General features: G+C 41.5%; 1 protein-coding gene, 2 long non-coding RNA genes and 1 other non-coding gene across 8 annotated transcripts; 2 read left to right on the forward strand and 2 right to left on the reverse strand.

Moving 5' to 3' along the window:
• Positions 1-578: 578 nt before the first annotated feature.
• On the forward strand, positions 579-14,699 carry LOC137186491 (heterogeneous nuclear ribonucleoprotein L-like). 4 transcript variants are annotated; one of them, XM_067595473.1, is made up of 14 exons: positions 579-732; positions 1,921-2,036; positions 2,280-2,517; positions 3,608-3,693; positions 4,033-4,129; positions 5,842-5,914; positions 10,085-10,117; positions 10,935-11,006; positions 11,393-11,640; positions 12,057-12,178; positions 12,340-12,541; positions 12,760-12,817; positions 13,086-13,196; positions 14,044-14,699. In XM_067595473.1, the coding sequence occupies exons 1-14, from the start codon at positions 655-657 to the stop codon at positions 14,100-14,102; spliced, it is 1,593 nt and encodes a 530-aa protein (XP_067451574.1). In that variant the 5' UTR covers positions 579-654; the 3' UTR covers positions 14,103-14,699. The 4 variants fall into 4 exon arrangements, with proteins under 4 accessions (XP_067451574.1, XP_067451575.1, XP_067451576.1 ...); XM_067595474.1 differs by having other exon boundaries at positions 10,938-11,006; XM_067595475.1 differs by lacking the exon at positions 10,085-10,117.
• On the reverse strand, positions 14,561-25,268 carry LOC137186493 (uncharacterized). 2 transcript variants are annotated; one of them, XR_010929021.1, is made up of 3 exons: positions 25,093-25,268; positions 19,131-19,387; positions 14,561-18,284 (listed from the first exon to the last, which is right to left on the reverse strand). It is a non-coding gene; the product is annotated as an uncharacterized lncRNA (long non-coding RNA). The 2 variants fall into 2 exon arrangements; XR_010929020.1 differs by lacking the exon at positions 25,093-25,268 and adding an exon at positions 19,674-19,764.
• On the forward strand, positions 18,199-19,666 carry LOC137186494 (uncharacterized). Its single transcript, XR_010929022.1, has 4 exons — positions 18,199-18,286; positions 18,425-19,040; positions 19,133-19,411; positions 19,575-19,666. It is a non-coding gene; the product is annotated as an uncharacterized lncRNA (long non-coding RNA).
• Positions 21,840-22,030, reverse strand: LOC137186920 (U2 spliceosomal RNA). Its single transcript, XR_010929135.1, has one exon. It is a non-coding gene; the product is annotated as a U2 spliceosomal RNA (small nuclear RNA).
• Positions 25,269-27,196: the final 1,928 nt, after the last annotated feature.

Consider the following 27,196-nt stretch of genomic DNA (forward strand, 5'->3'; position numbering starts at 1 on the left):
TTATTGTTCACTCTTGAGGCTGGAACAATGCCCCAGTTATTTTTGGAGTACTCCTACTCATATGTGTTGAATAGCAGTCAATGTAATAAAATTTTAAAATAAAAACATTTTGTGCAAGTATTGTATGTTGTCCTGATAATCTCATTTAATAATCTACAAGATATGAGCAGTTTTTCATCATAGGCATATCATCAGTGCCTTTATTGTACTTGTGTGCAACTATTAAAGGGAAGAAGTGACAGTTTTCAAACTGCTGGGACTTTTATAAAGCACAAATACACGGAAGAGTCACTGTAAATCGATACAACTCGTTTGTTTAATCTAGTTTTTTAAAAGACCAACCTGCATGTCGGGCAACGTGAATCTGCAAACACACCTCCAGTGATTTAGCAGAAGTGATTTGGCGGAAAGGTGCCTGTAGATGTTTTGTATACATTATTGGATAACTTCTATCACGACGAGTAGAAGCGTCTTCGCGCTTCTTGTCTTCCTATTGGCTGCTACCCGAGTCACGGATAGATTGACAGCTGTCTGAGCCTATCACAGCACGCGGCGCTGTTCTACTGGGCGTGGAAACTAGAGCCTCGTTTCTCTTGACTTTTCCGTCCATTTCAGTTGCTCGTCACTACCATCATCCTTTTTAACCGGGACAACATGGCTACTGCAGCGAGCCGTTACTACAGCGAAGACGGCAGGGCAACGAAAAGACAGAAAACCGACGGAATGGCCACGGTGAGCTTTTTGAGTGTGTGAGCTGCACTGGCGATTAGTTTAACTTACATAACGCTCGTCTCGGTTACTGTTCTTCGTTGAATTTAATTCATTCAGATGTGCGTCGCGAAAAAATGTGTCACGACGCAGGTCAATAAAACTGCCTGAATGAGCCGTTACCGTGCATAACTTGTTTTATTTATGGTCTCTGTTAGTGTTGTGTACTGTACGTGTGTGTCTAACAAGGACACGTCCCTGAAATATATCGTCCATATACAGGTGCTGTACAGTGCTACTGTTCCCCCGCCGGGCCTCGCCTCAGCCCGGCTTTGTTCTAGTGCCGGTAACGTTAGCTGAGTGCTAGCCTTAAGCTAATCAGGGTGTTAAGACAAGACTGGCCTTCATCAAATCACCAGTTATTTTGTGTAGGACCACGTTTTAGTTTTAATGCACGTTTAATAAATGCGACATCACGTTTGGAGGAAAAGACATTTGGAGAAGAGCAGGTTAAACATTTAAATAATACCCACTCATCCCTGTAATTAACTACCCCATCCCCCCCCGCCCCAGCTGCACCGAGTCACCTGAGGTTAGTTAGTTTTTTTTAGTTTTAAGGCAGGCAAGACATTAAGGCACATATTTAACACCAGACAGATACTGGTAAAATATACAAATGGATGGTAGATAAGCTTCACTCTCCAGCCCACAAAAACAGTGATAATCTACTGGAGTTGGCTGGTAAAATTTGACCGGCGAAGGAAAAAAAGTAAATTTTGCTCCCTGCTAGACTTGAATGCAGAAGAATAAGCACCAGAAACTATTGGCTTTGTTTCTTAAACTCGTTTCTGAGACTTTCGTTAGTCTTTATGAGAGGACTAGAACTCACTGAGCAACAGAAACTCATGTAAATGAGCCAGAGTTTCAACTTAAATAATCCGTTTTTTCACTTGTTGCCCCAGGCCGGTTATAAAACGGCACCTCAAAAATAGCTTAAGTTACACACCTTCTGAAATTTATACACATAATAAACTAAAATAATATAGTACTCTTCCACCAATAACTGTTAGTGCTAAATATGAAAGAAAAGATGGCAGAGAACAACAGGATTGCAGCGGAGAAGACTACTCTCCTCTTGTCTCTCACAGAAATACTTAAGTAAATGATCACATTGAATGTGTTTTTACTAATTGTGTGTTTTCTTTGACACAGGGATATGAGGATCCACACAAGACCCTCCCGTCTGTGGTGGTGCATGTCCGGGGTCTGGTGGACGGCGTCACAGAGGCAGACCTGGTGGAGGCCTTGCAAGAATTTGGAGCAATCAGGTAGAGGGAGAGAGAGGAATGTGGAGAGTGTGTAAACCTAAAAAAGTCCTTTTCACAGTCCAGATTAACAGCACCATTATCTGGATTTCCATACAGCCCTTGGGAAATCATTGGGGGGGTTAGTCAGGTGGCAACTTGTAATATTAGTTAAGTTTATAAGTGTAGGAATACAGTGTAGCTGAGTTCACAGCATCTGTCAGTTTGTGCTTTCATTGAACTCCGTCATTGCCTTTTTGTTTTCAGCTATGTGGTGGTGATGCCCAAGAAGCGTCAGGCGCTGGTGGAGTACGAAGACATGAACGGATCATCCACAGCCGTAACTTATGCTGCAGACAACCAAGTTTACATCGCCGGCCACCCGGCCTTCATCAACTACTCCACTAGCCAGAAGATCTCCAGGCCAGGAGACTCCGACGACTCGAGAAGCGTTAACAATGTCCTTCTTCTCACAATCATGAATCCAATCTACCCCATCACCACGGTAAATGCAAAGATTTGGGTTACTATATAGTAATAATAATAAAAAACTATTTATTTAGCATAATTCATGTATAAAATGCAACAGGAAGTGCTTCATATAAAAGCTGATAGTCGCAGCATTTATGGTAAAACAGTCAAAACGAGGAACATAAAAAAATAAGATCAAAATAAAGTAAAACGAGAGGATAAGACAAGATAAAAACAACCGTTGGGTAAAAACACTTCGGGAGAAAGCAATGGCAAAAACATGTGTCTTATGATTTCGTTTGAAAGTGTCAACAGAGCCGCTTAGACCCTCAGGCAGACTGTTTTGGGGAGTAATTAACGAAGGCTGCCTCTGTGTGTGTTTTTTAGTTCTGACCTCAGGAACAGTCAAGAGGTTTGAGCCAGAGGATCTAAGAGACACAGCAGCAGGCACATATGTCTTAACCATGTCAGATAGATAGATAGGTCAGGGCCAAGCCGTTCAATGATTATAAAACCAAGAATGTAAAGATTTTTAGAGTAACGTGGGTTTTTCTCTGGTTTTCATCAGGACGCGTGCTGCTGTGTTCTGTATAAACTAACTGACCAATAGCTTCTTCTCTCTTATACACAGCAGACAGGGAGATGGTTACAATAGTACAGATTGCTGGAATTTTAAAGCAAGTATTAATCTGTCATGCAGAAAGATTTTAATAACATGACTTCAATAGTGGCTGTCAACCACTTGGCCCAAGAAGCAGAAAAACAAAACTGTTGACAGAAAGATCTCTCGGGCTGCGTGTAATATCAACCTACCCAGTCAGCACATTTCTCTGGTGTTTATAAATCATAATGGGATTGATTTAATCTATAACTTTTTTTTATTGTGGATATTATGTTTTTGTGAATGTGGTCAGCTGGAATTTAAAATAAAGGGGGGGAGGGAAGGGGAGGATGCATTAAACAAATTGTACGATTTGCATAAAGGTTTCTGTCTGTATTTGAGGGATTCACATTTAAGTATTGACACCCCCCTTTATACTTCCGCCATTGTTTGCATGTTTAACCCAGGTCAGATTTGTGTGTTTCTGTATAATTTTTATCTTAAACTTGGTTCGTTTTCACAGGATGTTCTCTACACTATCTGCAACAACTGTGGTCCTGTCCAGAGAATCGTCATCTTCAGGAAGAACGGCGTACAGGCGATGGTTGAATATCCTTTTTTACCATCGGTGCTATCTGACACGGAGGCCACAATCTGATGGTTGTCTGCAAATTGTGGTCTACTGATGTGTTACCACACACGTACAATAATAATTACTGCTGAATTTTTTAACACGTTTTAATCTTGTTGACAGAATGGCGGTTAGTGCACTTTTATGACAGGAACTTGTCTAGTATGTTACAGCCGTTGGAAACACTTTTTCCCCTTGTATAAACAAACCTGTTAGACACTACATGTTCCCAAACATGTTGGCGTGTTTCGTAATCCTGGTTGTCAAAAGTTAATTAATCCGACTTCCCCCGTCTTCTTCCTTAACCCTGTCGTTACGTTCGACTCTGTGCAAAGCGCCCAGCGGGCCAAGGCGTCGCTCAACGGAGCAGACATCTACTCCGGCTGCTGCACGCTGAAGATCGAGTATGCCAAGGTACTACTGCGAAACACGGCGGATCAACATTATTAACAACATTCGTGTGGTGGGGACACGACAACATGAAAACCTTTTATAATATAATGCAAACCAACACAATAGCCCAGAGTTACAAGACAATAGGTTGCCCAGTGTTTTCACTTCCTCTATTTTCATGTGACTTGAATCTCTTTACTATACAGCTGAAACAACTAGTTGCTTGATCAAGTTGTTGATTTACAGACAATATATTGGCAACTATCTTGATAAATGTTTGGTTCAGTCATTTTTTTTTCAAGCAAACAACACAAAAATTGTCTTGTTACAGTTGTGTGATAGTAAACTGAATATCTTTGGGTTTGGGGACAAAAAGGTTATTTGAAGTCACTTTGGGCTTTAGGATATTTTAATGGGCATTTACCATTTTTCAAATATTTCATTGATCAACGATTAATCGAGCAGTCGAGAACATGGTGGTTAGTTGTTGCCCTACTTTTCTATTTACCATTAAATTGGGTCATTTGAGTTTGTTTATGTAGAAGAGAATATGCAGTTTGACTGATGTAGAAGAAGAAAGATGTACGTTTTATCTGGACGAGGGATGTCAGTCACGGTTAACTTTGCTTTTGATAGACCGGCGCTCGTTAAACGGTTAATATTGAAGAAAAGTTTCTTTTGTTTGTGAGAGCTGTCCAGCAGTCGGTGGTCAGAGCTAGCTCGTCTGCTCTGGCTAGCTTAACTTTTAGCTCGTCTTTCTTCTCCTCAGTGTTTTTCAAAGCATTTAGTCACAGTGGCTCTCGATGGTGTAACGTACTCAGGCTCGAGGTACCGAACTAGCTCTTCGCCCTCTACCATACTAATTGGCAGCATATCAGTCACAATCATTCAGCACACCAGCTGGGTGATGGCCTCGACTGGCACGCATCACACTTTCTCCCCCCGCTAACAGCGACCTGATCTTTGGCATCGACGGCGAGACATCCTCGGACATGCTTGTTCTTAATCAGCATGGTGCTAGTACCGTATTGGCCCGAATATAAGGTGACCCTGATTATAAGACGACCCCCCCCCCCCCTTCTCCAACAACTGTTTTTGGAAAAATAGGTGTTACTTCTTGAATATAACTTACACCATAGTATCGTTACATACTCGCACACTCTCCTACCAGGCTCTTGGAAGCAGTCCAAAATTATCTTCTTTAGCAATTATCATTTATGAGACAGCCTCTTTTGTCTTTTTGAACTCCTCACCATCTGTCACAGCGGTATTTGGCAGCTTGACATATTACTAGTTTCTGCAGCAGAGACGTCAGGAGATGCATTGGACTCGTTTTCATGTGACATTTATTTGTTTATTTATTTCCTCCATTGCAGGAAAAAAAAAACCGTCAGAAACTCCTGCAGGTTAAACTGGACTAACGAAACACTTCTAGTTCTGACACATTCACACTATGAACAGACTTTAAGACAAAGACAAAAGAATACCTGATGTTGGGAACATGTAACCTATAGACCGACATGCGTAACCGATCGAAAAACTGACATCCCTAATCTGGACTATGTGTCTAGAAAGACACGACACTAACGCAGCTGTTGTCGGTTCACTTCTTCTCTGTGATATTTGCACTATAAACAAACTGAATGCTGGTATATCTTTTGTCAGCAAGTTTGAGAGTTTGGTTTTGTATGTTCTTACGTGTGCTGGTATTCATATAAATCATATTTCCGCAGCCCACTCGCCTGAATGTGTTCAAGAATGACCAAGACACCTGGGACTACACAAACCCCAATCTGGGAGGCCCAGGTAACGCTCAAACACTCGCTCAGTGCCGCACACACACGCTTGGTAGCGGATAAACCTGATAACTGTTTTAGGACCCTTACTGCTACTGTGGGGAGTTTCAGCAATGGATGGAGGCAAGATGCTTCACTGATAATGCTACTTAAATGCATTTTAAATTGTTATATTAATGTTTTTTTTGGAAGAAACTTGTTTTTTTTGTAGCATTATGACTGAAGTGTAGCTTTGGGTCTCGCTCTAACATTTCTCAAAACACACTATGACCAGGGTTCATATGCAGGAGTGTAATGTTTGGGGGGGGGGGGGATATAAGGACATGATGTGAATAATATCCAGGTTTCAAAGCTTAAAACAACCCAAAAAATCCTGTGATAATTAGTGGGCATCAAAGATTTTTTACTTGATCAAAGAATGTGAAATAAAAAAAACGTTGTGTGGTGGGAATGGCAGGAACACGTGCAGACAGAAAGATAACATCAAATGTATGTCGTGACTCCTGAACAATGCGGTATATCTCGCACGCAGGTAGTCACCTTACTGAAAGGAAATGTGTGGTGCTCGCAAGCTGTACAATGTGTACAATGTACCGGTTGTTCTTATCTATATCCTGGCTAGCAGTCTTCTTCCTTGTTTCTTTTGGCATGTAGTTTCTCTAGTTTACTTGACCAGAAATGTTTACGTTACCAGTTCCAGTTGTGTAACCGTCAGACGAGACAAGACGGCTGCATTTTATAGGTCTGCGTATGTGTGTGTGTGTGTGTGCATCCTGTCTCAGCACTCGAGCTATAATTTTTGCACCCTACCCCTTCCTCCATGCAGTATCTTATCAAGGAATGTTAATTGCTCTAATTTTTTTTTTTTTAAACATCATAATCGCTATATGAAATGTGAAGGGGTTAGCATTGATTTCACTGCCGCTAACAGTCTTGCACCTGTTTCCCTCAAGACATTGTCAGAGGAATGATTGAGTGCTGGGTTTATTGGTTGCAACATATTCACAAAAGGCTAGACTGATGAGCCAGACGGACGGTGTGCAGAGTTTTTCCGCCTTGCACACTTTTGTATTACAATACAATGCAAAGCGATGAATGCAGTAGAAAGACCGCAACGGCTGTCTGTCAGTTGTCTCCCTTTCTCCTGCACAAAAAGTCCAAAGTCCATTGATGTGAACACTTAATGCTTATACCTATTTTGCTCTAAATCCTTGTTAAATAAGAATATGATTAATAACACAATTTAAGAGTGACATACATACATTTTGCTGTCCATTTTTAAACAGAAATGGCTTCATTGCAGATGTGCCATAGCAATTAAGCATAACAATCAATAAACAGTATTTTACTAACCACGCTTTTGCACAAGATTTTTGTTCAGTGCAGTCACATGATTTTTCGGAGAAAGACGACAGACGTGCTGTTATCTGATCTGATGGACACCTTTTGATAAATGACAGGTGTTTTCATCATCCCCCGAAGAATGCTGTTTCTCATATTTCACTCAACACCAACCCGTTGCCCAAAGCAAAGTTTTCTTTTCGCCAGCATCGGCTGTTCCTGCCTTCCTCACCACACTGGTTCAGTTTTTTTTTTGTTACAGGGTTTTTGAAATTCCTTTCGGTGTAAGATGCACTAACTTAAAAGTTCAAAATGATTTAAAAAAACTAGAAGCAACCACTGGAAATAGATTTCCTTTGCCACGAAGACTGATCCTGGTCTTTACCCACTTCCATCAAATTCTCTTAATTTGTTTGTTTTTACTTGGATTAAAAAAAAAAATCCCAAAAAACATGAAAAGGAATGATTTTGTCTGAAATGCAAGAACAGGCATGGACCAGCATCAGTAAACTGGCTATCTGCAGCACCATTTAACTACTTACCTCCTCCTTTTTTTTTTTTTTTTTTTTAAATAAAGTGGTCATTTCAGCAAGTCCAAAAAAAAAACAAACAAAAACAAAACATGCACAGGGATTTGTGCTGGGAGGGAGAGGCAGATACATGCTGACAACACCACCACTCAACAACTACCATCTCAAGTATCCACTTCATCAGTGAAGACACAACCACTATCATACAGAGGGTCAGATGTCCCCCCCCCCCCCCCCCCACTTCCCTTCCCCTTTCAGATACAAGGGGATAAAACTACAAGACACCACCCATTCCAACATGACGATGTAGGACAGATAGACCGCTCATTTCCTCATTTTTTTTCCAACACAAGATCCGCGATGACAACGCACACTTCTAGAGGGTGGGGAGTTTCGGGCACTGAGCTACACTCGGTCCCTTCCCCCTCCCCTCCTCATTTTTCCTTTACCCATTTTGAGACAAGCGAATGACACATTGAAGCAGGCCAAAGCTTGCAACTACACCCCCACCCCCTACTGTCTACACCCAACGGAGACTGATACCAGAGAAGACACAGCATCCACCCAAACAGAAGTAGTGACAGACATCTTTCAGTACAACAGATGAGCCACACTGATACTAACCAGTCGACCAAGGTCGCATTTTTTTAACAGCCTCGGGCCCTTCCCCCTCACCCCACCCTTGTACTGTCGTGGGCCCGCACTGCTCATTTACGCTTGTCGACACGAAAAAAAACACAACATTCAAGCAACACACCACTCTCTCTCTCCGACACTTGCTGACGTCCGTACCGACTGATCCAATAGATGACTCACACTCCCGAACCGAGCTGTAGCCAGTCACACTGGAGCCAACACAAGACAACTGATGAAGACAAGACACTGCTGACAACACCCTCAAGCACACTCAGCCCAGTCAGGCCCATTTTTTTTTTTTTTTTTTTTTTTGGTTTTACCCCCTTTTAATGTGTTTCCTCCCACATGGAATTCAGCTTTTTCTCTCTTGCTCTTTCTCTTCATCTCATCTTTTTCCTCCTCCCTCTGATTTTCTTACTACATGCATCCCTGTCTAGCTGTCCCTTTTATTATTTTTTTTATATTTTTTTTTGAGTGCCGCTTCTTTTTTTCTTAATATTTGAAAGTCTCTAGAACCTGTGTAACACCTTCCATGTGATGCAGGTTTGGCAATTTGCGGCTAAGAGGGGGCCAGCTTCCCAACTGAAATGTGCTCTATGGCAGCCTCAAGGCCTACCAGTGGGCGCTAAGCGGACTATTCCAAAATGGAACAAAAAGGATGGAAAACGCCAACCTAACGAACGGCCAACCCAACCCACCCAATGGGGCGTTTCAGCTTGATAAAACCAGGAATCGATCCTGAAGGTGGAGAGTTGTTTCCCCCCCCCAAAAGAAGGAAATGGATAAGAGTATGGGATGAAATGAATTGAGTGGACAGTGGTGGAACTACTGCAGCAAATGTCTTCCTCCCCACTGTTTGTAAGCATGCAGTAAGTAAATCGAGACCCTCCTCAGGGAACATAACTGCACAGCACCACATGACCCTAAAGTCCAGCACCCAACATCGCCACACAAGACTGACATGACTTCATTGTTTTTTCCCCCCCCTCAACCCCCTTCCCCCCCTCCTTCCAATACAGGCTTAATCTTTCTCTTTTCTGCAAGAGGGGTGATGGTTGTGGTTCTGTTGAAACCTGCATTTCTAACGTCACTTAAACCTACTAGTACCTGTTTGTTCGCTGTCTTGTCACTCCCTCTTTTTGGGGCAGTATTACAGCAATCAGGAATCTTGTCTGTGTGGATCCCTGGACTGTGTGATAGTTTCTTTTGGGGAGTTATTAAAAAAAAAAAATCTATTGAAGGGATGTGAACGTTTTCTAAGGGCCATGAAATACCTCCATATTAATTAATATAGGGTATGCTTGACCCATAACTGTCACATAGTGTCACATACTGGGGAAGCCACGAAAGCTTTTCATCCAGCGGCAGTTGCTGCTAGTTTCCAAACACGAGCTGTTTTTTGTTTTTTTTAAAATATTTTTTTGGCTGCCAAATTAAATTTTTTTAAAAATCTCAAAAGAGCCCGGTTGGTCACTTGCAAAGATACCAACCCAAACGCATTTCAAAGTAAAATCATTTTGTCTGCATTTATTCTGAAATATTTCTACATGAGGTTAGGCAGTTCAGAGTGTTTTTTACTGCACTCTCAGTATTTAAACTGGGGTAATTTCATATTTGCCTGATTAACTTGGCTTCCATTCTGATGTGTGTATGATTATTGTGTACCTGTACAGATGGTGATGCAGATGGCAATGGGAGCAATGCAGGTGTGTGTGAGCGTACAAACCTTTTTATTTTTTTTAAATTTAGCCATTTGTGATACTTAATCAAGAGTGAATTTGTTTGATATATATATATATATTTACCCCCCTTTTCACCCTAGATCATCCGCATCCACCTCATCTTTGCCATTCCCCTTCCCACCCCTCCCTCCCCACCTTGTTCCACTTTATATGCTAAAGCACTTTTACCATTGTGGATGTTTTTCGTCCTGGGCTTGTGTTTTTGGGGGTCATTTCTTTTTATATTTTTTTTTTTTACTATCAGTCTTGCCATCTGTAACATCCCTATGCCTCCCTCCCCATATAACCCTCAACACATTTTAATACAAGATTTAATCACTAAGATAACTCCAGTTGCTTGGTTTTGATTGTTGTAGCTTGCCTGGAGTATAACGTGGTAGAGGGTTGTACTGTTCTGGGCTGGTATGGCTGTTACAGGCAAGATGAAACCTTGAAATGCATGCGTCTGTATTCCTTTTTTTTATATATAAAGTTGCCCTTTTATGGTGTGAAGTCTGGGGGGAAGATTCTGCCATCAAAGTGTCAAGTTTACAGTTTTCTAACACCATATTTCAAACTATGTGAGGACATAAGAAGTGCATTTGTTAGCTTTTCTAGATATGAACCTTTTTTTTTTTTTTTTTTTTTTTAAATGCATCAGGCATCTCATGGTCATGTAGTGATTTACAGTCAAGTCTTGTCTTTCTGGTCTCTTCTCGTCATATTTATGTGCCACTCTCTTTCTTTCTCCACCTTTTTTCTCTTGTGCTTTTTTTTTTTTTTTGTCTTCCTGTTCTCATAGAAGATGTGAATGCCAACCCCAACAAGCGCCAGAGACAGCCCGCTCTGCTGGGCGATCACCCTCCAGAGTACGGTAAGGCTGTCACGCCCCTGGAGGAAAAAGGAAAAACACTGAGACAAAATACAGTGTTTGTTGTTTGTTTTTTTTTTAATAAATACAGTAGAAGTTTTAAATGATTGCATTTCCAGAAACTACTAGAAGTATTCTGTGCAGACAGTCTGGATTATTAAATTTATTATGTTATGAATTTATAAATGGGTCCTCCACACAGTAGCAGTTAAGTGGTGCTGTGTTGTAATTTTTAACTGACTCTACTTATGTTTTATTTATATTAAAATGGACCAAATTGTTTTTTTCCAACTCGCTTCTAGAAAAGAAATGTCTCCAGTGAGCCGACCTCTCCTTGCTTGATCAGTAGTTTATTTTCCGTATCTCTCTCCGTTTGCTTCGTCGTTCAGGAGGTGGTTACCACGGCTACGACGAGAGCTACGGATCCCCGCCCTACGAGGGTCGCCGCATGGGTCCGCCGATGAGAGGGCGCGGAGGAAGGAGCTACGGGCCAGGCTACGGACCTCCTCCCCCTCCTCCCGGCGAGTACGGCGCCCACGCCGATTCTCCCGTGGTCATGGTGTACGGACTGGACCCCGTCAAGATGAACGCCGACCGCGTCTTCAATATCTTCTGTCTCTACGGCAACGTAGAGCGGGTCAGTATCTGAGAGGATGTTGTTATACTAACATGTCGCTGAGAGTTTTCATCTCTTCGTCAGTTTCGTAATCTAAAAGTCATCAGCAGGTTGAGGAATGTTGTTACAGTCAGAATAAAACAAAAGAACGTCATCTGGAAGACAGTCGTTTTGAGCAGAAGTGAATCAGCTTTTCAGGGACGTGGGTGGAGGTTTTGCTTCATCTTGGTAGAGCCAAGGAAAACATTAGCTTTGAAACGTAGCCATCCATAACCACACACACACAAACACTACACTCTTGTTCCAAGCCATCATCTCAAATCCTACAATGGGCGTGTGCAGATTAATCTTTTTCTTTCTCTTTAGGGCAGGGCGGGTCGGCGTTGTGTTTTTCTTTAGAAATCCAGTCAATGCTGTCTGTTGTCTCTCCTCTGTAGGTGAAGTTCATGAAGAGTAAGCCCGGGGCGGCCATGGTGGAAATGGGAGACTGCTACGCCGTAGACCGCGCCATCACTCACCTCAACAACAACTTCCTGTTTGGACAGAAACTCAATGTGTGGTGAGTTCAGCCTCCCGACGCAGCTCCAGAAGCATCTCCAGTGTGCAGAAGAAGCAAACTACAGACACTGTAGAACTACTGGTGTTAAGAATTGCACACAGTTTAAGCAAATTGGTAAATGGAAATGTAATTTTAAGATTTATAATCATCCCTCCCTGCAGTGTGTCCAAGCAGCAAGCCATCGTACCCGGTCAGTGCTACGAGCTGGACGACGGCTCCAGCAGTTTCAAGGACTTTCACGGCTCCAGGAACAACCGGTTCACCTCACCAGAACAGGCGGCCAAAAACCGCATTCAGCACCCGAGCAACGTGTTGCATTTCTTCAACGCACAGCCAGACGTCACACCAGAGGTTTTCTCTCAGGTCTGTAGAAAGAGCAAATGAGTTTGTATATTGAGTTTTATTTCACATAAAACCGGCACACAATCGCTTTTTTGTTTTTATTTAAGACAACAGAAAGAATTTCTGATCTACTGCTGATTTATTGCAATTGAATATGTTTGGAGCCAAGTATAAAAATAAGTACCAAACCATTTAGATAATTATGTTGCGGTCTCTAATGAATGTTGTGTTCTTTACAGATTTGTGATGAGATTGGTGTCAAGTGCCCCGTTAACGTCAAAATGTTCACAGGAAAGAGTAAGCTGCTTCGATTCTGCTTATTAATACACATGATTGTTTTTATTGTCACTCAACATGAAGAAGAGTTATAATAACCAAATGTGACTATAATTTCTTAATGACAAAAGTAACTAATAGTTACACAAAACAAGAAGTGTAATATTAGTGTTTTAGAATCAAACCTTTTTTAACAAAACTAGCAGTGAAGCTTGATGCAGACAAACATTTAAAGCAGGACTAAAAATGATATTATGTTCCTGTATCTGAATGTGTTTGTGACCACCAGGTGGTGCAGCTCCCAGTGACCGCAGCGCTTCAGGCCTTCTAGAGTGGGAGTCCATCAACGACGCCATGGAGGCTCTGGCCATGATGAACCACTACCAGATGAAGAATGCAGGTACGTGCAGGACACAGATCGAGCCGTAGACTGAGCCTCAGTGATGCAGGAAATCTCTAAACAAACAAAGTCTTAAGACCAAAAGCAGCTATGCCTTTGTTTGGTTTTTTTTGTTTTTGTTTTGTTTTTTTAAGAAATGCAAGTGGCTGCATTAGTAGGAGCCTAGTTTCAGGTACCGTTCAGTTTTGAGTAACACATCTGTGAGTTTAAAGGCTTATCCGACACGCGCTGCTGCTGCCGCCGCGGTGTGTGTGTGTGTGTATATATAATGCTGCAAGACAAGATTTACTACTCTGCAAAGTCATTACAGAGACAACCGTTTTATCTTCCATCGCAAAGATCTCAAGGTAAACCGCAAAAAATACTGCGAACGTACCAGCCAGGAATTCACGTTGCAGCCAGATGATGTTACATTACATTGTAGTAAAAGTTTAACAGGTTCAGTAGTTTCTGGGTCAGTTTTTTTTGTGTGTCAGGTGAGTTAATGTGCAGTGCCTTCATTGAAATGAATGAGGGGCTGCATGTTTTTCACTCACTCTAACCACCTAAAAAGTCATTATAAGATGGGAAAATTACTTTACTAATACATTTTTACATAATATATGCAAACAGTGAAGTAGGACTCTTGTAATTAAGTTGGAAGCAATGCTCCATGTTGGTCATATTTTGCTTTTTGTAGTTGTAACATCAGATTACTGGAGCAACTTAGACGAGAGCAGATTTATACTAAGATGTAAACATGATAATTGTGTTAAATAAATAAATTCACCCAGAGGAAGATTGATTTATTCCACAAGTGATGTTAGTTGTTCTCTAATCATCTCTCTCTCTGTTTCTCTTTTTCTAGCTGGTCCTTACCCCTACACCCTCAAACTGTGCTTCTCCACCGTTCAGCACGCCAACTGAGAACACCTCATCTCCAGGATAAAAGAAAAAATTGGTCCACCATTCTCATGTTCATATGTACTTAGACCATGACTGCTTGCGACACAGCTGGGGAACATTTTTATTTTCCAAAACACCTCAATTACTGTGAAATATATATAACCTTTTTCACAACGCAGTTGATCCCGAAAGTGAAAGAAACTCGTATATTTGGTATATTAATCAGACTAATCAAAATTCTACCAGGCAATTAAAAATGTTTTGATATTTATGCCCCAGATGTGGTTTATAGAGTATCAGTACCTGTGTGTCTTCAATGTTCAGTTGCCCTTTTTACTTTTTGTATTATGCTTATACAGTAGCCTGATGTGAGAAAGTATATTTGAGAGAAGTGGTTTTATGCTCAGGTGGGTCAGTGGCAGTGGACAACATGGTTTTGTATAAGAGTTGTCTTTTTGAAACTTTTTATTATAGCTTACTTTTTTTTTTTCTTTTTGTGTTTATTTTAATTGCTGCCTATTGAGTTCTGAGTCTCCGTGTCTGATATGCAGATGGAGAGTGTTTTGTTGTAAGAAAATAAAAAATTAAAAATAAAAAAAAAAAACAATTTCAAGTTGATTTTGTGTCTTCTGAACTTTACTGTCTTGCGTAAGTGTGATCCAGTCTGTTTTGTCAGTGTATTTGGCTTTCAGACTCGATACTAAACCCACATGTTCAGTTTACCTGCTAAACAACCAGATAAAGATCAGACTGATGGTGTTTGATTGTAGACTATTGAAGCCCAAACTTGGTTTAAACAGTGCAACAAAACACCAAAACCATAAAAAGTGACTGGACTGGTAAAACAGTGTATTGACTAACCACATGTATGAATTATACACTAAAATACAGACTTCAGTTAGCATATAAAGGCTGGTAACCACAAGGCGGAGTCACAGTTTAATTGACTTTGTTACTGATGTTAAGACACAGTGATCTATCAGACATTTGAAGATGTCTCAGAGGCTTTTTTCAATGTTTTTCGTTTTATAATTCAGAATAAATTTTGTGGAGATTTGTAGCTTTATGTTTATACCTTTTTTTTATTTTTAGATATAGTAGCTGCAAACTTAGTAGATCTCAAACTGCTGCTCCTAACAGAAACTTTGCCATTAGGATTCTCGTAGACACGCAACCGGAGTGCATTTGCTGGAACTATACAGTATAAACTCGCAGAGCGCTTTATTAAGAACACCATATTAAATACTGCGTAAGTCCTCTCTTTGCTCTCAAAACAGCCTCAGGTCTTTGTGTCATGGATTCCGCAAGATGTTGGCAATGTGCCCTTGTGATTCTGGTTCTTCATGAGATGATTGCATCACATTATTTCTGCAGACAGTGACAGTTTGTCAGCAGCATATCATGCTTCAAATCTCCTGTTGTACCACATCCCAAAGTTATTGCATTCAGGTCTGGTGACTGGCAGATATTTCATTTGCAACCGCTTTCACGGTGGTTGGATGCCAGTCAAAGCATGACAAAGGACCAGTAAGTATGATAACAACATGACCCGCCTTACTCTGCCTCTGATTGGCTGGTACTCGTCATCCTAGGGAGGAAAAAAAAAAAGTCTACAGTGAGTGTAGACGGTTGCGCGCTCTGATTGGTCCAGAGTCTGCAGTCACTGTAGACTACCAATCATTGAGCTCCGGGCGTCACGTGACCGACTGTAGACAATGGAGCCTTCTGATTGGCCGAGAGCCCACACTCATGTCGATATGCACATTTGAATTTAGCTTAAATGCAAAACGTACAGTATTTTTGGTAAGATCATCACATGACCATTACTCATTAATAAATAGGTAGTTAACTCTTATTCAGTGTTTCAGTGGTCAGTATTTTTGAGGTTTTACACCATTCTTTTTTTAATCATTTTTCCCTGTTGTTTCTTTTACTGTGTTTTATGTTACCTGTAAAGCAGCGCTGCCTCCCAGGTTATAGTTAAGGCATGAGTATATAGAACATGATAGAGGGGTGTACTGACTGTAAACATGACATGCACACTCTTGTTTTGCCATAAGCAAAACCTCTTAAACTTAGCCAAAGGGAAGAAGTCAATTATTATTCAGGTCAAGTCAATTTTATTTATATAGAGCCAAATCACAACAGAAGTCATCTCAGGGCATTTTTCACATAGAGCAGGTCTAAACCAAACTCTTTAATTTACAGAGACTCAACATTCCCTCATGAACAAACGCTTGGCAATAGCAGTAGAGAAAATAAGAAAAGCTGAAAAGTGGATTAAATGTCAGATGCACGTTAAACAGTCTGTGTTGTAGGACCAGGACCGAGAGAACTCTTGTAATCAGGGTTTAGCAGTTATCAGCCTGCTCTGACACTTCCTCCTCTTCCTCGCTGTGTGCTAAATGTGTATCAGTGACCTGTTGTACACCACCGTTCATTGTTATATTAGTAATTAATATATAAATATAATATTTTTGTTGTTGCTGCTGTTGTTGTATCTAAGTGTCTTTCAGTAGCTACAACTGGAGATGTCTCAGTACTGATGACAAAACTAAGTTGATATATTTTGTATAATGTGTCCTGTGTGTTTTCTGCTTTGTACTGTTTGTTATTGTGTTGTTATATGTTTTAATTGTAAGGGACTGCAGATGAAAATGAGCTTTAAGCTGAATCTGGTGCAGTACATCAAATGTTAACATTTATGTTTAACACTCTAAATGGTCCGAATAAATACAATACAAATATATGATTCCAGCCTGATTGACAAGTACAGATCAGAGGTGACAAACCAACATACAAAGGTAGAGATTGTAAATTAGTGGGTGAAAGAAAACCTCACTGAATATGCATAGAACATAACACACTGTATGTATGTATGTATGCATGTGTGTTTACAGAGGCCAGTGATGAGATGTGAGCAGACCAGCAGCGACACCTAGAGTGCATCCGGGATCCTCCAGACATGAACATGTATGGGGTGACACATACCACAACCATCAACAACGCGGGTGTGTCCTACTACACGTCAGCCTAGAAGGATTCCTCAAAGCTCTGCCGCACATGACTCCAGGTACACAAGTGTAGTCTGTATACTTGTAACAAATGAAACATGTGACACTGTCGTTATTCTAATACCTTTTATTGTGATTTTCAACAAAAACTTGCTGGAAAAAATTGTGACTGTGTGCCATAAAGTTACTGGTGTAAATTTTAAATGATCTTTGCCACCAAGTCAGAGCCACACAGAAAGCTCAGGTCACTTTATTGGAATCCCAGCAACCTTTACACAGTGAGTTTAATTTGCTCCCCTCAAGGTGGAGGTTTTACCAGCCTACAGGTGACACTAACAGATATACGAGGTCTTTATTCCATCAGCTACTGGTTTTTTTAAACAAACTGGGACTGTGACTTTCTGTGGATGTGATACGCTGCCCCCCCATCTGTCTTTCATTCTTGCGGCTTCTTCTGATGGTTCTGGTGACAATAACAACAGTAATGTTGGCGCTAACTGTGTGCTTGTGTTTATATGTGTATGTATGTATATATTATATGTATATATTGTATGGACACCATTTTTACTGCTGTTTGCAAGACAAAATGCCCCTCTGGGACATTAAAGCTTCACTCTACTCTACTCAGGTCCCCACTGTGCAGCACGGCCCTATCAGGTTTATCTGAGAAGTGGTATTGTATGGTGGAACTCAGACAGGAGCTCGGATGCCGTATTTGGTGACAAAGGACGGCGCCACAGGACCTACTTGGCGCCGCTGATTGACCATCTCAACACCTGCTGTCAGCAGCTGTTCAGAGAGACTGTGGAGGAGAATTTCAAGGCCCCTGCTGATGTCTCTTCCAACGAGCTGCTTGGGTTGGAGTGCCTGTTCAGCCAGAACACGGGTAAATCTGGACCCTTCTCTCTTCAGGACATCGTCAGCGATGGACCTGGTCCAGAGGAAGAGGTGGACAGCCCGATCCAGATGCAGAGGCAGACGAGGCGTACGAGGAGGCACATGATGATGTGCTGGATGCCGCTTTGCCCCGCATTACGCTCACCAGCGGCAAAACCTCCACTGTTCACCCCCTGGCCTTTGTGAGCCACCGTCCAGCCGAAGCAGCCTGGGTCCACTAGCCAGCCCACAGAGTCCCCGTCCACAAGCAGGGGTCATGATTATCCCTTGGAATCACCTCTGGCTGACTCTCCTGTAAGTGATATTCTCATTATTTGCAAAGAGTGTAAATGAGAACAATTTGTTTTACATGTTTTTTATATTGGTTATATGTTTTAACAGTACTTTGTACACAATATTAACCAAATGTTTTGTTCGTATTACGTGTTGCAGGTGGAGCTAGAGGGTTGGGTGCGTCTGTGGGAAAACCCAAATGGCATCCCATGTGCTGACATTTACTGGCTCAAAGAGGACACAGAAAGAGGGCCGATCACTGGCCTGTTAAAGAGGTGACAGGTGATGAAATCAGACCGCGTGTGGTTTTACCCACCAGAGCCTCCCAGCTATGTCAGGGGTGGTCTGCCAACTCCACAGCTCTTTTTTCAGAGCCGTGTCTTTGTGTGGCGCCCTGTTGGCGTGTGGAGGTGATGTGGGCAGAGGAGAGACTGTGTACCTCTACCAGTCTGGCTACCACACCAGGGTATTGACTTTTTTCCAGTTATATTAGTTATTGTTGGATTTGTTGTGTAGATTAAGTGTCACAGACAGAAGACAACAGAAAATAATACACTGCTGTTGAACTTTATTTTACATTGCAGGTACGTCACGTCTGTGATGTATCCGGTTGGAACACTTTGCTGACGGAGGTCCTGTGCTGTGGACAGTGCTTCAAAGCAGCCAGGAGCGGTGAAGGTAGCAAGATGGGTCGGTGGCTTACATTGGATCCCACCATTTTATAACAACTTAGTAACACTAATCAAGCTATGTTCCCTGCCATCCTCACCAGCAGGTGAGTATACTGAAAATAATGTGTGCGTTTAACAAACTTGAAAGTAGTCACTCAGATCAATGTCAACATATTGATTGTGATTCTACTTACAGGCGTGGTGTGGACAGGAATGTCGTGCGCCTCCTGAGGGACCGGACCAAAGGGAACACTATGACCTGTACACCACACTCCTCATGACTGTAGCAGAACCCGAAGGGATTGTGTCTACATTTAGACACACATTCCAGCCTCCACCTCCTCCAAGAGAGCTTCCCTCCGCGCGGCTCTTGCACCACGCCTTCCTGCTGGCAGAGGCTGACAATGTGCAGGATCACCGGGACCAGATCCTCTCCACTTTTGGCACTGTGCTGAAAATGGATTCCACCAAGAAAGTATGTCAATAAAAAAAATAATAATAATGCCAAACTGTATGATGCAAAACATATTGCAGTATTGTTTTGTTTTTATTCATTTTTACATTGTTAAATCATTTTACAGCAGTGTGAAAATTTGCTCAGAGGTTATCACAATATGCAAATTTGGTATATTTTTAAGGTGGTGAAGAAGCTGTCTGGGGAGGGTAAAGGCTCAGCTGAGTGGTTCACCAGCATCGGAAACGAGCACTCCAAAATAGTTTCATTTGTGCTGACCAACCTGCGAGGAGTCCACTGAGAAGCTGGAACCGATGTGCCGTGGAGTCATGGAAAGGTTTCGGCTGGCAAATCAACCTGTGCCCAAAATCTTGTATGTGGACCGTGGGTGTTGCCGTGCGCAGGGCCCGTCAGCGGTGGAGACTTTGTTCCAGCCCTGGGTGGACAATGGGATGGTTGTGTGTCTGAACATCTTCCACTTAATCCACCAGTTTGACGCAGCCATACGCACAGAGTCTCACTCCAAGTACGCTGCGTTCAAGTCTGCTCTAGCTGGGGCAGTGCTGGCCTACAACCGCACAGACCTGGAGTTGCTCATCAATGCCGTCAGAGCCAAGGACCCGGCAACGCTGAATTCCGTCTCTCATACGGATATTGTCCGCCTGTACATTTCCAGGGAGCAGCTCAAACACCATGTGGGAAGGGAGGGTCACACTCGGGGCTCAGGAAACATTCCTGCTCATCCACCTGGCCATTGAGGAGCTGAAAGGTCCTGATGGGCTGGACGAGAGTGGAGTGAGCCTCTTCAAAACACCTGGTATAAAAAACCTCAAACAAAAAAGTTATTACAACATAGATATGGATAGTCTAGTGTACAAAGTGAATTGAACATTGAACACACTGTATGTATGTATGTGTATTTACAGCGGCCATTGATGAGATGTGGGAAGGCCAGCAGCGACACCCGGAGTGCATCCAGGATCCACCAGACATGTGCCTCTACCACCTCTACCATTACCGGACCTGTGCCCTCCTTCTCTGCATCTACGGTAACCCCTGAGATTGCTGGCCCCTCTACACAACCCATAATGCCTGCCAGTCAGGCTACCTCTGGGATTGCTGGTCCGCCTACATCAGTCCCTCCAACTCTGCCCATACTGAACGCTACTCAGACCACTACCACATCAAGCAGGACTAGCAGTACTGCATTCTGGGTGAGAGCTACGCAATACAAGCGTAAGATGAAGGAACAGCCCACAGAAATAGGACGCAAACTGTCGCAGGTGCAGAATTTCCCTCTCTGTACACTCATAAAAAATACACAAAAAAAAGACTTTCTGCCCTGTAAAAATGATGTCCACATCAAAAGGTCTGGACAACAGAGTGTACGGCAGCTACAAACACTTCACCTCTGTTGTTGACAAGTTGGAGGAATGAGCTGTAAATAAATCTGCAAATATGGTACGGTTGGATTGTATATATTGTAAATAGTCATTTCATTAGATTTCATTCTTAATCATATTCAATGGTACCTTTGAAATTGTCTAAACTGTAGTGTTGTGGTGTTGTTAATTTGTTAAATAAGGTGATCTGGAGTAAGGATTCTTTGTCTGTAAATAATTGCATCTCACTGGACAAATTGTAAATAGTTTTCATTTTTATGACATTTCATTCTTAATCATTGTTCAATGATACTTTATTGTCTACACTGTAGTGCTGTGTTGTTTTCTAAGTGTTCCCTCACTACTCCTGTAATCTCCTGTAGACTCCTGCAAGACCAGAGAAAGGAAAAAGACAGAAGAACAGTGAGAATTTTAATTAAACTTTATTATAAAATGTGTTATTGTCTCACCTAACAGTCACTTTTGAAACAGTTGCAGGGTGTAAAGACCAAGAACCATTGACAGATTATCTGTCATTTGTACTGTACATTTTAATGTAATGTTAACTCTGTACAACATAATGTATTGATTTGCTAATTTTTTGTCAAGGTTTAAGGTACAATTAAGTATTTCCAGATTCTTCTCTTCTTCCCTGAGTAACAGTTCACTTCCTTAGATAGCTGTCCTGTTCACAACAGAGCTGTCTGACAAATTAATTAGAACCTGATTCACAAAGTCTGAATTAAATAAAACTTAAGTTTTGTCAATACTTATATATAATAGACTGTATTGAACAAAATAACCATAATGAAAGCTGTAAAACCACTTGCAGTATATTGTGTTTCATGACAGTGTCAGATTGAATCCATCCATATAAATATCAGTATCAACAGCTGCTCAGCAGATGGCGCCATTGACACAAACAACATGACTGTGGACTTTCATTCAATCACATCTCGAGTAAAATGCACTACAGTACAGCTCATTCCCTTTATAAGCATTTTGCTGATGTTATTTGACGCTCTGTTTGTGTATATGTGATATATATCTTTATTTTCACCGTATTAGGGGGGTGCACCGTTCCTGGAAGTACTGCAATACCAGGTCGATGCGCGGAGTGGACGGAGCAAGCCCCTATTCCATCTCCCTATTCCAAAAATCAATTTAATATATGGTCCCCGGGTAGGGGACGTATCAGATATTAAACTGATAAGAACAGATACTACACTTGATCTTAGCCAAAAGGCCGAGAAGCGATACTGCAATCACGTCGGAGAAAGGAGGGAGTTCTCCTCACAGTCCCCCTCACTGACGGGTCTAAACCTGCAGCAACAGTCCGACAGCAGCGGGTGAAATAACAGATAAAACACGCTGAACAACAGTCGGAGTAAAAGCAAATTCGCTATAAAGTCGCTATAAATACAGTTTATTAAATCAAACGTAATGTCTCCTCCGCGCTTCACGGTCACGTGGTGCGTTTTCGTCCAATAGGAACGTAAAGTAGGAGTGGCGCTTCTTTGCAACGTAACGCTGCCATGGAAACGAGCCGTTTCTATTATTCACTAATGTTCATGTTTACACATTAAAAACTGACCAAGTACTGAGTCCTCTGCGCCTAAAAAGCTCTTTTTTTAAACGGCTGTGTCCATTTTGAACAACAAACGGAGCTCCGACGCTCTCTAGTGGACGGAAGACCGAACTACACTGAAACACAAAATCACCCATAAAAATGTCATCATGTAAGTTAAACATGTGCTTTCCAAAAGTACACGTATTTGTTAGTCATAAAAACAAACAATATACTATAATATATAATAATAATAAGTATTTCACTTATGATACTTAAAAGTACATTTTGCTGCTAATATTTCTGTACTTTTACTTAAATAACAGTTTGAATTCAGGACTTTGACATGCTATGGAGTATTTTTAGATGACAGTATTTCTACTTAAGTAAACAACCTAAATACTTCTTCCACCACTGGATAAGATAAAAGGAAAATAATATAATAAAAAAATAAAAATAAAGATGTACATGAGCAGAGCAGAACAACACAACTGGACAGCCAGAATTTCAGTGTAAGTGTAATTGAATTGCAAAGACAATGAACTAATGAAACACAACTGAACAGAAAGGAAACTGTACAACAGTGGTGGGCAAACAGTGGTCTGTGGGCCAAATCTGGCCCTCCAGCAAAAACTTTTGGCCCTTGAAGAAAGCTGAATTTTTCACTTTCATAGTTAAGATCAAGAGTCATTTTTGTCAAATTTGTATTAATATAAGTTGTTCTAATTCTGTTGTTCCTCATTTACTAATGAGAGAAATGTCATTTGCTGTTAGATGCAGTCCTAAAAGAAACAGTTTCATTTATCAATTATAGAAAGAAAAACTGTACCTCCTAATTAAATAACTGCAAATGCAAAAGGTAGTGTCTGTAGGGACCAACTCAAGCACCATGTTCAGTCAAACTTGGGGTTCAGGAGACATTTCAGTCAGCCAGTGAAGAGCTCAAAGGACCCGCTGGGTTGGATGAGAATGGGGTCAGCCTGTTTGAATCACCAGGTACAAAACTTTATACAAACATATACAAAAAGTTATCAATACTACTTTCAATATGGCAAGTATCAAATGCAGGGTACATATACACTCTATGGTCTACATACTATAATGTTAGTGTAGTATTTTTGAATCAATCAATCAATCAATCAATTTTTATTTATATAGCGCCATATCACAACAAAAGTCATCTCAAGGCACTTTTCACATAGAGCAGGTCAAGACCGTACTCTTTAATTTACAGAGACCCAACAATTCCCCCATGAGCAATATGTACTTTGTTGGTACACATATAATACTGCTCATGTTATAAATGTTAAACTGCTTGTTATGGTTTATTTACAGCCACTATAGACAAGGTGTGAGTGTATCCAGAATCCTCTGGAAATGAGAATTTAACAGGTGGTTCGTACCACAACCATCAACGGTGCAGACGTTTCCCGTTACAAGGGTCTCTGTGGAAGTAACAGCCTGGAGGGATTCCACAAAGCTCTGCCTAACATGATTCCAGATACGGTTTATTCCGTATGTTTATAACTGTTTAAGGTATAACCTAATAGGAGAGGACTGGAGCCTGAGGCAATTTCAATTTCATTTAGCAGGCGCTTTTATCCAAAGCGACACACATCTGAGAGCTGATACAACATAAGCAGGGATCTAGTCAGGAGAGAACAAGAAGTGTAAACCTGAATGAGGGAGTTCAGGTAGGCGGGAGCTGTTTAGTTGCTGTTTTGAATTTGATGCGGGCAGCAACTGGGACATGTGCTGTTTTGGGCTGGTTTAAGACCAGCCGTGCTGCTGCATGAGTGCAAAGAGAGCAAGGTGGCAGATTCCACAAAAAAGGAAATTAAATGAAGAGAAATACATATAGCTTAAGAGAACAGTTCTCATATTAACCATCTTAACTATCACAATCAAATTCTCATTGGCTCTGGACAAAGTTTGTAATATTTAAACAAAGCATCAGTTAAACACTGGAATGAATCACAAATCGAACTAAACAAATTTGTGGCGTTATCAAACTAATAAACATTAAAGAATAATTCACTTTTAGAAGCACACAACAGGCATAAGAGGACACAGGTCTGGTTAGTGGCAGCAAACAGAACAATGTTTTCTCCTCCTAGTTATAGGAGCGCTGAGTGAGAGCAGATTGAGTTCACCTGTGTCTAGTTGACTACAGGCAACACAGGTGTGCTCGTTGTTCCTCCCAGAGCTCAACATGGTCATGGCAGGCACGGAAGACTTTCAACAATAATAATTTATCCACTTAAGCAACGTCCCATTTCTACGCAGAGGTTGGTGCTGAAAATATTTAAGGGTTTGTTATCATCATGTTATGACACATTTAATCATTTTATTGTCATTCACAGGTCCCCACCGTGCAGCGTGACCCCATCAGGTTTACCTGATTCACGGAATCGCTCGGTGGAATTCGGATCAAAGTTCTGACACTGTGAATGGTCACAAAGGTTGAAACCACAGAACGTACTCGGCACCTCTGATTGACCATTTGAACACATGCTGCCAGCAGCTGTTTGGTGAAACCGTGGAGGAGAATTTCCGTGCCAATGTGATGAACAATTGCTTGGTTTGGAGTACCTGTTAAGCCAGAGCACAGGTGAATCCTTCTCACTCAGAGACATCGTAATATTGCAGTATTGTTTTGTTTTTATTTAGTTTTACATTGAGGGTAAAGGCTCAGCTGAGTGGTTCACCAGCATCGGAAACGAGCACTCCCAAATAGTTTCATTTGTGCTGACCTGCAAGGAGTCCACTGAGAAGCTGGAACCGATGTGCCGTGGAGTCATGGAAAGGTTTCGGCTGGCCAATCAACCTGTGCCCAAAATCTTGTATGTGGACCGTGGGTGTTGCCGTGCGCAGGGCCCGTCAGCGGTGGAGACTTTGTTCCAGCCCTGGGTGGACAATGGGATGGTTGTGCATCCACCGGTTTGACGCAGCCATACGCACAGAGTCTCACTCCAAGTACGCTGCATTCAAGTCTGCTCTAGCTGGGGCAGTGCTGGCCTACGACCGCACAGACCTGGAGTTGCTCATCAATGCCATCACAGCGAAGGACCCCGCAACGCTGAAGTCTGTCTCCGATAAGGATATTGTCCGCCTGTACATTTCCAGGGAACAGCTCAAACACCATGTGCGGAGGGAGGGTCACACTCGGGGCTCAGGAAACATTCTGGCTCATCCACCTGGCCATTGAGGAGCTGAAAGGTCCCGCTGGGCTGGACGAGAGTGGAGTGAGCCTCTTCAAAACACCTGGTATAAAAAACCTCAAACAAAATAGTTATTACAACATAGATATGGATAGTCTAGTGTACAAAGTGAATCTAACACGTTGTATGTATGTCTGTGTATTTACAGCGGCCATTGATGAGATGTGGGAAGGCCAGCAGCGACACCCGGAGTGCATCCAGGATCCACCAGACATGTGCCTCGACCACCTCTACCATCACCGGACCTGAGCCCTCCTTCTCTGCATTTATAGTAACCCCTGAGATTGCTGGCCCCTCTACACAACCCATAATGCCTGCCAGTCAGGCTACCTCTGGGATTGCTGGTCTGCCTACATCAGTCCCCCCCAACTCTGCCCATAATGAACGCTACTCAGACCACTACCACATCAAGCAGGACTAGCAGTCCTGCATTCTGGGTGAGAGCTACGCAATACAAGCGTAAGATGAAGGAACAGCCCACAGAAATAGGACGCAAACTGTCGCAGGTTCAGAATTTCCCTCTCTGTACACTCATAAAAAATACACAAAAAAAAGACTTTCTGCCCTGTAAAAATGATGTCCACATCAAAAGGTCTGGACAACAGAGTGTACGGCAGCTACGAACACTTCATCTCTGTTGTTGACAAGTTGGAGGAATGAGCTGTAAATAAATCTGTAAATATGGTACGGTTGCATTGTATATATTGTAAATAGTTTTCATTTTCATTAGATTTCATTAATTATATTCAATGATATTGTCTAAACTGTAGTGTTGTGGTGTTGTAAACAGTTTGTTAAATAAGGTGATCTGGAGTAAGGATTCTTTGTCTGTAAATAATTGCATCTCACTGGACAAATTGTAAATAGTTTTCATTTTTATGAGATTTCATTCTTAATCATTGTTCAATGATACTTTATTGTCTACACTGTAGTGCTGTGTTGTTTTCTAAGTGTTCCCTCACTACTCCTGTAATCTCCTGTAGACTCCTGCAAGACCAGAGAAAGGAAAATGACAGAAGAACAGTGAGAATTTTAATAAAACTTTATAATAAAGTTTGTTATTGTCTCACCTAACAATCACTTTTGAAACAGTTGCAGAGTGTAAAGACCAAGAACCATTGACAGATTATCTGTCATCAATGGTATTATCTATCTATACTGTACATTTGAATGTAATGTTAACTCTGTACTACATAATGCATTGATTTGCAAATTTTTTGTCAAGGTTTAAGGTACAATTAAGTATTTCCAGATTCTTCTCTTCTTCACTGAGTAACAGTTCACTTTCTTAGACAGCTGCTCTGTTCACAACAGAGCTGTCTGACAAATTAATTAGAACCTGATTCACAAAGTCTGAATTAAATAAAACTTAAGTTTTGTCAATACTTCACTTCAGTTTTAATAGTATAGACTGTATTGAACAAAATAACTATAATGAAAGCTTTAAAACCACTTAAAGTATATTGTGTTTCATGACAGTGTCAGATTGAATCCATCCATATAAATATCAGTATCAACACCTGCTCAGCAGATGGCGCCATTGACACAAACAACTTGACTGTGGACTTTCATTCAATCACATATCCATCAAAATGCACTACAGTACAGCTCATCCCCTTTATAAGCATTTAGCTGA

Source organism: Thunnus thynnus, chromosome 7 (assembly GCF_963924715.1).
Source record: "Thunnus thynnus chromosome 7, fThuThy2.1, whole genome shotgun sequence".
NCBI lineage: Eukaryota > Metazoa > Chordata > Actinopteri > Scombriformes > Scombridae > Thunnus > Thunnus thynnus.

Coding starts and splice junctions, on each gene's coding strand:
- LOC137186491 (XM_067595473.1), top strand. CDS start 655: ATGGCTACTGCAGCGAGCCGTTACTACAGCGAAGACGGCAGGGCAACG. Junction 4,130..5,841: donor TGAAGATCGAGTATGCCAAG/GTACTACTGCGA, acceptor ATATTTCCGCAG/CCCACTCGCCTGAATGTGTT. Junction 11,007..11,392: donor CGATCACCCTCCAGAGTACG/GTAAGGCTGTCA, acceptor TTCGTCGTTCAG/GAGGTGGTTACCACGGCTAC.